The 8,546-nt window shown below is 44.8% G+C and overlaps 1 protein-coding gene across 2 annotated transcripts; it reads right to left on the reverse strand.

The window, feature by feature from the left end:
• Positions 1 to 153: 153 nt before the first annotated feature.
• On the reverse strand, positions 154 to 6,449 carry thoc6 (THO complex 6). Of its 2 annotated transcripts, none has more exons than XM_037689183.1 (13): positions 6,347 to 6,449; positions 5,099 to 5,190; positions 4,946 to 5,010; positions 3,919 to 4,022; positions 3,807 to 3,844; positions 3,688 to 3,736; positions 3,519 to 3,590; positions 3,350 to 3,452; positions 3,219 to 3,268; positions 3,074 to 3,136; positions 551 to 661; positions 339 to 467; positions 154 to 265 (listed from the first exon to the last, which is right to left on the reverse strand). In XM_037689183.1, exons 1-13 carry the CDS (start codon positions 6,359 to 6,361, stop codon positions 185 to 187), a joined length of 972 nt encoding a protein of 323 aa, XP_037545111.1. In that variant the 5' UTR covers positions 6,362 to 6,449; the 3' UTR covers positions 154 to 184. The 2 variants fall into 2 exon arrangements, with proteins under 2 accessions (XP_037545111.1, XP_037545110.1); XM_037689182.1 differs by having other exon boundaries at positions 3,688 to 3,739.
• Positions 6,450 to 8,546: the final 2,097 nt, after the last annotated feature.

Consider the following 8,546-nt stretch of genomic DNA (forward strand, 5'->3'; position numbering starts at 1 on the left):
CTCCGGTGATAAACATGTTTATTAAAAACGTTTCTGGGGTCAGCTCAGTTTTTCCTTTGATAGGCACCAGAACCTGAACCGGTCTCAGTTTGCAGTTCTCCGTAGACCTTTGTTTCTGACCCAGATCTGGTTCTGGAGCATTAAATGACACCGTTTGTAGAAAAAGCTTTTATTGTGTAAAACGTTAGAAGCTAAATGAGAACGCTCGGTACGACAGGTTGGTGAACACGTCCACCTGGCTGCTGCTGCCGCCCACCGTCAGCACCTGCAAACAAACGCACCTTTACCTCCCCGCCCCTTCACACATGTCACTTCCTGTGCTGCGTTCAGGGACTCACCCGGTGTTCGGAGCTGTTGCTGTTCAATTGCAGCGTGTTGAGTCTCGATGGCGTGCATGGGATCTGAGCTTTGACTTTGCCGCCCAGCAGACAGTGGGACACGAACGCACCCTCCCCCACCGCCAGAATCTACACACACACACACACACACACACACACAGTTTGTTAGTTTGTTTACTGGTCTGCGAGCTAAGCCAGTGGTGGTTTCTCACCATGTCCTGGTGGAAGGTGGCCTGCCGCTGACAGCCGCTCAGAGGAAACACCGAGGTCGGAGACAGAGAGCGGAGATGCCACAGAGACATCGAAGGACCTCCTCCACACAGCTGCAATAACAACATGTAAACAGCTGAAGGAGTGTTCCTCCTCAGAGTTCTGAGTGACAGCACTTGAACGCATCACAAACATTTCAGTATTTACCTCAGGATTTGATTCTGGGATTTACTGAGATATAAAACTGAAATCCTGAGCAGTGAATCTCTCAGACCTAAAATAAACTAAATTGTTTAAGTTTTCATTCAAACAGGATTTTGTGAACTAAAACAATGTTGAGTTCAGGGACATGACATTCTGTGGTAACTTCAAGTTAGAGCTGTCTGACCCGCTGCAGAGTGAGAGTTCTACGGAGCAACAGAAGGTGGTGTCCCACTGAGTGTTGGAGAAGATCTGGACAAACATTTCACTGCTGACAGTTTCCATAAAAATATGACACATTTTCCAATTCACAGCATCCATCTGGTTCTGGACTCGGGTCTTGGGGCAGCAGTTTGATTGGAGAGGTCCAGACACTTCTTCCAGATCTTCTGGGAGGACTCCAAGGTGTTCCAGACCAGCTGAGAAACAACACAGAACCCCTCCCACAGGAAGCATCCAGGGTTCATCCTGACCAGATGTCTGAACCACCTCCACTGTCTCTTCTGGATGTGGAGGAGCAGCGGTTCTACTCTGAGTCTCTCCTGATAACTAAACTTCTCACCCTATCTCTAAGGAGAGTCCAGCTACCCTGCAGAGGAAACTCATTTCAACCTCCTGTATCCACGATTTGTTATTTCAGTCACTACCCAGAATTCATGACCAGAGGCGAGGGTAGGAACATAGACCAACCAGTAAACAGAGAGCTTTGTCTTACAGCTCGGCTCCCTCTTCACCACAACGGACCGGCACAGAGTCCACAATACTGCAGATGCTGCACCGATCCGTCTGTCAATCTCACGCTCCATTCTTCTCTCACTGGTGAACAAAACCAGATACTTGAATTCTTCCACTGAGGCAGAACCTTAGGGACAGTCCACCCTGTTCTGACTGAGGACCATGGCCTCCGATCAGGAGGTTCTGAATCTCGTCCCTGCTGCAAACCAAACCGCTCCAGTGACAACCGGAGATCATGGCATGACAACGCCAACAGGACCACATCATCTGCAAACAGTGGAGAGTGAATCCTGAGGCCACTGTAGTCAAAGTTCTTCCAAACACTGGCTTTGAGTGCAGAAGAAATTGCTTGTTGGGTGCTGTTCTTCTGCCTTTTACACAACGTTATTGACAATAAATCTGTCCTGATGCTGCTCAATAATCCAGGGAGATAAATGTAACCAGGTTGAGTCAGGTCCTCTGGACAGGACTGAACTTCAGTCAGGAATGAAGAAGTCTTTCTGAAGAAAAGACGAAACATTTCAACGAAGAATAACTCGTCCAGAGAACCTGACTCAACCTTGTTAGATTCTTCAAAAAGTCTTCAGTTAATCCAAAATGCTGCTGCCAGAGTTTTAACTGGAGTTAGTAGGAAAGATCATATCTCTCCAGTTTCAGCTTCTCTCCACTGGCTCCCTGTCAAATCCAGAATTGAATTCAAACTCTTACTTCTAACCTACAAAGCTCTCAACAACCTAGCTCCATGTTATATCCAAGATCTTATTGTTCCATATTTTCCTAAAAAAGCACTTTGCTCTCAAACTGCAGGTTTACTTGTGGTTCCTAGAGTTTCCAAAAGCAGAATGGGAGAAAGATCTTTCAGTTATTGGGCTCCTCTCTTGTGGAACTAACTTGCAGTTTCTGTCCGTGAGGCTGACACGTTGTCCAGTTTTAAGACTGGGCTTAAAACTTTTTACTTTTTGATAAATCCTATAGTTAGGATCTGCCTGGGTTTCCCGAGAAACCCCTTAGTTCTGCTGCTATAGGCTTAGGCTGCTGGAGGACAAACGGACCACAATTCCTCTCTCTGCTCTGTCTTTACTTGCTCTACTCTTCCTGTTTGTATTTGTAATTTATTTCTATCTTGACATGTTTTTGTCTTTCCTCTTATAGAAACCACACTGGACCCGTCATTCTGTGTTTCTACTTCCTGTCCTCTCAAACCCAGCCGGTCTAAGCAGATGGCCGCTCGTCCCGAGCCTGGTTCTGTTGGAGGTTTCTTCCTGTTAAAGGGAGTTTTTCCTTTCCACCGTCTCCTTTGTGCTTGCTCAGGACGAGAGACTGTGACGAAGTGAAGATTCAACACAACCTGCTGCTTCCTCAGAAAGAGAACTTTTACTGATTGTCTTATAATGTCTGAATGTTTTCAGTGTCCTGACACGACTTCTGTTGGGACTTGGAGCTGCAGAAATAAACTGAATTGAAATGAGGGGGGGTGGGGGGAAAGACCAGAGAAAACTAAGGAGTCCAACTAGTTTTTGCAAAGTTACTCAAACAATCAGTTTTTCTACATTTTTAAATGAATTCAGAATCCTTCCTGTCTGTGTTACCATCCAGTCAGAGTCCATGGTCACACAGCTGATCCACTTCCCGTACTGAGGCCGTGCGCAGCTCTGAAACACACCAGACTCGGGTCACTTCTCTGGTATAAACATGGTCAGCTGATGGATCAGCTGGTCTCAGGTCAGCTCTCACCTCGTACTTGTAGATCTCGATGCAGTGAACGCACTGACCCGTCCTGCTGTCTGAACAACACACCACCATCATCATCATCATCCTCATCATAGCTGCCTGCTGATGAACACCTGATGATGTCACTCACTCACCCCACATCCTCACAGCTCCATCTTCACCGCCTGACAGAAGCTCCGCCTCCCGCTCCCGGACGCACACGCAGTGCACGTAGTCTGTGTGGCCCTGCAGGACAGCCTGTGGAAAGAACGCGGCGGTCACGTGATTGTTACTTTTGTCGTGACGAGGGACGAAGCGACGCACCTTAAAGACTCCCTGCTCCAGGTCCAGGACGTGGATGTTGTTGTCCCCGGCTCCGACCACCAGACTGTCGTCCTGACAACACAAACCGTCCAGATGTTTGCACTCTGTCTGTGTGTGAGCGCTGCAGTCTGAATAAAGTTGGATTCAAAATGTCAACGTGTGTTCTCACTTGGGGGTTGAGGACCATGCAGTTGATCTCTGGGATCTCCAGACCGGACCTGCTGAGGGACAAGCAGAGACATGAGTTTGTCCTTCGGGACGAACAGAAAGCAGAAGACTCGTCCTCACTTGTAGTTCGGTCTCTTCGTCCACAGAAGCTTCGCGTTCTGAGGAGACACAGAACTTCAGAACTTCTCACAAACTGCGCGTCGTTTCTGTTCAGGGCTCGGAGGACCGGTACCTTCTTGGTGAGTTCGGTCCAGCTCCAGGCGCTGATCTCGCCATTCCCTGCACTCAGGAGGACGCTGTCGGTGGACAGGAGACTGAAAACTGGACCTTCATGAGCTGCGTGAGACGAGAGGAGAGCCACGACTGAAATCATCAGAGTGTTGGGCCGAGGACAGAACGCCAACAGAGCCTTTTGTTTTCACATGATTAAAAACAACTTTAAAGGCGGCTGTTTTCATCCTGAAGATAATTTTATTATCTTAAAGGCTGTAGTCCCTCACTGCACCCAGTTTTATATATTGTGTGTGCATTCATCTCATCTTCATCGCCAAAGTGTTGAAGAGCAGATCAGCATTTCTCCTAAATAACCTGCCATGGAGGGGCGCACTGCGGGGGGGGGGGGGGGGTCAGTAGGCAGGGCGCGCTGCTTGTATAATGTAGGGAAACACTGAAGTGTTTATAAAACTGTGGGAAGGGTTTATAAAGCCTTAAGTATATATGAATAAAATGAAGATGACGCCGATACTTCGCAGATTTTCACTGTACTCCAAATACAACTTTTTATCTTTAAATACTTTATTTTATTTTTATGCCTCAAAAATCCTATAAAGCAGATTTATACAAAGTATAAATACTGACCAAAATGTGTTTATTTCATTAAACTTATTTTTTAAATGAAAACAAAATATTTTAAAACACTGCACAAAACATTATTTTACATCCTAAAACAGCTTGAAATAATTTCACAAAGTTCTTTATTACGCCATAAAAAAGTTAAAAACAATTTTTACAGCTGAAAACTCTGAATTGCAGCAAAAATGTGTTAAAAAAAAAAAACTTTACCACTGTAAAAATGGTTTAAAATATGCTGTTTTTAAATATTTTATTTAATGTTTAGTTTCTCAAATCTGCCTTTTTTTTTTTAGACAAACTCATTTTGTAGAAACAGTACGGTGATGTCGCTGATTTATATCGTGTCCAGACTCCTCAGAGACTCAGCGCAACAAATTAAATGCACCTCGCAGGTGTGCTGGACTCACCTGTGAAGGTCAGGACAGGCTTCTGATTGGCTGCGGTGGCGTCCGGACTCAGAGCTGCAGCCAGACTGACACAACAACAACAATAACAACAACAGGTGTGAGCTTCAGACTGAGCACAGGTGAGCCAGAGCAGGTGCGTTTGTTTTGTCCTACCTGAACAGGCCGATCTCTCCGTAGTTGTTTCCAGCAGCCAGGAAGCGTCCGCAGGGAGAGAAGCTCTGGGAGAAAACCGACATGTGGAGCAGCTGCAGACACAACGGGAACCAGTTCTTATCGATTTAAACTCTTTAAATAATTTAATAAGAAATCACCTCGTAGGTAAATGTTTACAGTCAGACACAACGTTCAGTTCAAGAGACAAAACAACAACAGTAACTTTTAAAACGCTCCAACCAGGAAGGTTTTATAATGAAAAACATACTAATAACTTGCTTAACAAAATAACTATGAATGACTGACGTTCTAAAACTGCAGATCTCAGGTCAGTCTGGAGGTGTCTATGATCTGGATCATTAAAAAATAAAAACATACTGACATTACTGACTTTTTGTATTAGAATTAGAAAAATTAAAAAGAGTTATTCATTTTGTTCTGTTACTTGGAATTGTTATGTTTTTTTTTTTTTTTTTAATGAATGAACTTTATACCATACATAAGACTGAAAAAACACACCGGTTTGTCTAATTTGTTGTCTGCACCTCATATGTGTTGGTCTAAAACAGGTCTCTTGTAAATGAGTCAATCATTCAACCTTTATTTATACAGATACATCACATTGAGACTCTTTTACAAGAGACACCTGTTTGTCCTGTGACTCAGTGAGAATAACCTGTAGAAATAAAGGTCGAATGAATGAATAAGTTACTAAAATTTAATATAAATAATATAAAATAATATTCTATATAAATAGAACAGAACTGAATAATTGAGAATCAGGTTTGGAGTGCGCATGCTCGTCAGTCCGAACGTGTCACGTGACGCAGGAGAACCGACGCGACCCTTTTTCTCGTTCATTCAACCAACAAATTAAACTAATTTAGCAGTTAAATCAGCTCCAAAATGCTGCATATATGAGCCGATTAAAACGTGAAGCTTGATTAAACCTTATAAAATTCAAAACTTCTCGTTGGGTATTTTTTTCTGTGTGTTTGTTTAAAGGAAACAAAATACATTCTTATTTTTAAACGGAGTTTGTGTTAAGTGTTTCCTCAAATTGTAAAGCTTATTTCGATCAAAGCATTACAATGACAAAACCCTCACTGTTATCCCTTAATTGTTTTCTGGGTAAATAAAATATAACATTAAGTTTAACATTTAATGAGGAACAAGAATATTTAAAGAACAGCGGCGGTTTTTACTTCCAGTCAGAAGCGTATGAAAAACGAGCAGAACAAAGTTCACCTCTACGGGTCCCATCCTGAACCCAGGAGTCCTCCGGGTTCTGGAAAAAATCACCAAGAAATCAGAAAACGGAGCGAAAAGACGCGAAGCTGCGAGCCAGCGGCAGACTGAGCGCGGCGCTTAGATATGACGTCAACAGGCACGCAAAGCATGCTGGGACGTGTATTGTAATGTGTCAGGCAGCTTATTTCTGCCTCATTCACAGAAAGAATCAGAATCACAATCTGACTTTGGTTTCAAGCGCTCACAGACTTCACGTTTAACTTAAATAAACTTAGAGGATCAAAAAAACAGTGTTTACATTTATACAGCCATTTTAAAAATACACTGAAGGATTACAATGACATTATTTGACTTTCTCTGTTGCAGGTCCAAGACTGTGGAATGAGTTGCCACTGCGTGTCAGGCAGGCTCCCACACTCACAGTCTTTAAGTCTCGCCTGAAAACATACTTTTATTCCCTTGCCTTTGACACGGTGTGATTTGTTTTGATCCTGTCTGTAGTCTACAGTGTTGGCCTTTTAGTTATTATCTGCTGCTATTTGTATCTATATTTTTATTTTATGTTTTCCTGACCGCTGTGCTTTTTCTTTCACTTATTATTCTCAACTTCTACACATCCTTTATGATTGTCTACTGTTGTCTTTGTTGTCCAATGTCGTCATCACTTTTTGTTAAAACCAGGTCTCTCTTGTAAATGAGTCCCTGAGGCTCAATGGGACTAACCTGTATAAATAAAGGTTGAATGAAAAGACAAAGAACACAGGCTGTGTGGGGGGTTTCCGTCTTTATACAGATACATTTATTAATCGTTTCACAGCAGAGTAGCAGTCATGGTGTTTAGAGACCGCCTGGGAAAAAAAAAACTGTCTCTGTGACCTCAACTTGAAGATAAGAGCTTGTGTCCAGGATGTTTGGGGTCTGCAGAGATGTGTTCTGACCCTAACCTGTACAAGTCCAGGATCGAAGGACGTTCAGCCCCGATGATTCTCTCTGCAGACCTGATTATTCGCTGCAGTCTGGACTTGCCTGTTTGTGGATGAGTCAAACCACACAGTGTTGGATGTGCACAAAACAGACTGAACAATGGTCATGCAGATGACCTCCTGTGGTAGGTTGTACTTTGTGAGTTGGTGCAGGACATAAAGTCTCTGCTGGGCCTTCCTCTGAACAGCATCTGTGTGAGGACCACCTCAGATCACAGACAGTGTTGTTGATGATGGTGAGAGGAGGCATTGTGTGTGTGTGTGTGTGGTGGTGGTGGTGGGGGGGGGGGGGCTTTATCTGGACATCCACTGTCATCTCCACAGTCTTGAACGGGTGGACCAGTTGATCAGCCCATCCACTTCCTTTCTGTAAGCAGACTCGTCATTGTCCTGTATCAGATCAATAACAGTGATGTCATCTGCAAACTTCAGGGGTTTCACAGACCGGACCGCTGACGTGCTGTCATTTGTGTAAAGAGAGAAGAGGATGGGAAGCGAACACACCCCTGGGGGGCGCCGGGGCTGATGGTTCTTCTGCGAGAGAAGATGCTTCCGCAGCCTCTCCTCTGCTGCCAGTCAGTCAGGGAGCTGGTGATCCACGGACAGGTGGAGGCCGGCACTGTGGGCTGGGTGAGCTTCTGATGGCGGATGTCTGGGCTGATGGTGCTGAAGGCCGAGCTGAAGTCCACAACTTCACCATCATCACAAGCAATGATGGTGGAACGCTGGAAGCAGGAGGGAACCTCACGCAGCTCCAGACTTCTTGAAGATCTGAGTGAAGCGGGGGTCAGGTGGTCAGCACAGGATTTCAGGCAGAAGGGGGAGAAACCTTCAGGATCTTTCCTGGTCTTCTGATGCTGAAAGAGTGTACATAATCTGGTCTTTAGGCAGGGGATCCTCCAAACTGCAGTTGTGCTTTTAGCTTACAAGCTGCTCCTCAGCTGCTCGCTGTAGCTTCTCTGAGCTGCCCTTACCTCCTCGGTCAGTTTCTTCCTGGGCCCGGTCCGACGCAGCTTCCTCAGAGGTGAAGTGGACCATGCAGGTTAGGACAGTCTCAGCAAACCTGTCCAGATCTGTGGCTGAAGCTTCAAAACCCTCAGTCAAAGCAGACCTGCAGTTTTTGCTTTGACTCGTCCACGTCCTGACAGTCAGAGCCAGAGCCACGTCGAAGGTTTAGACGTTTAATGTCTGAGGTTCAGAAGACTTGTGGACAC

Source organism: Nematolebias whitei, chromosome 15, assembly GCF_014905685.2.
Source record: "Nematolebias whitei isolate Nwh7 chromosome 15, NemWhi1, whole genome shotgun sequence".
In the NCBI taxonomy this organism is placed as follows: Eukaryota; Metazoa; Chordata; class Actinopteri; order Cyprinodontiformes; family Rivulidae; genus Nematolebias; species Nematolebias whitei.

Bases quoted from the DNA above. Each gene is read 5' to 3' on its own strand.
- thoc6 (XM_037689182.1), bottom strand. The intron at 3,269-3,349 runs GTGAGTGAGTGA...TGTGTTGTTCAG, and splicing joins TGGAGCTGTGAGGATGTGGG to ACAGCAGGACGGGTCAGTGC. The intron at 266-338 runs GTGAGTCCCTGA...GTTTGTTTGCAG, and splicing joins GCAACAGCTCCGAACACCGG to GTGCTGACGGTGGGCGGCAG.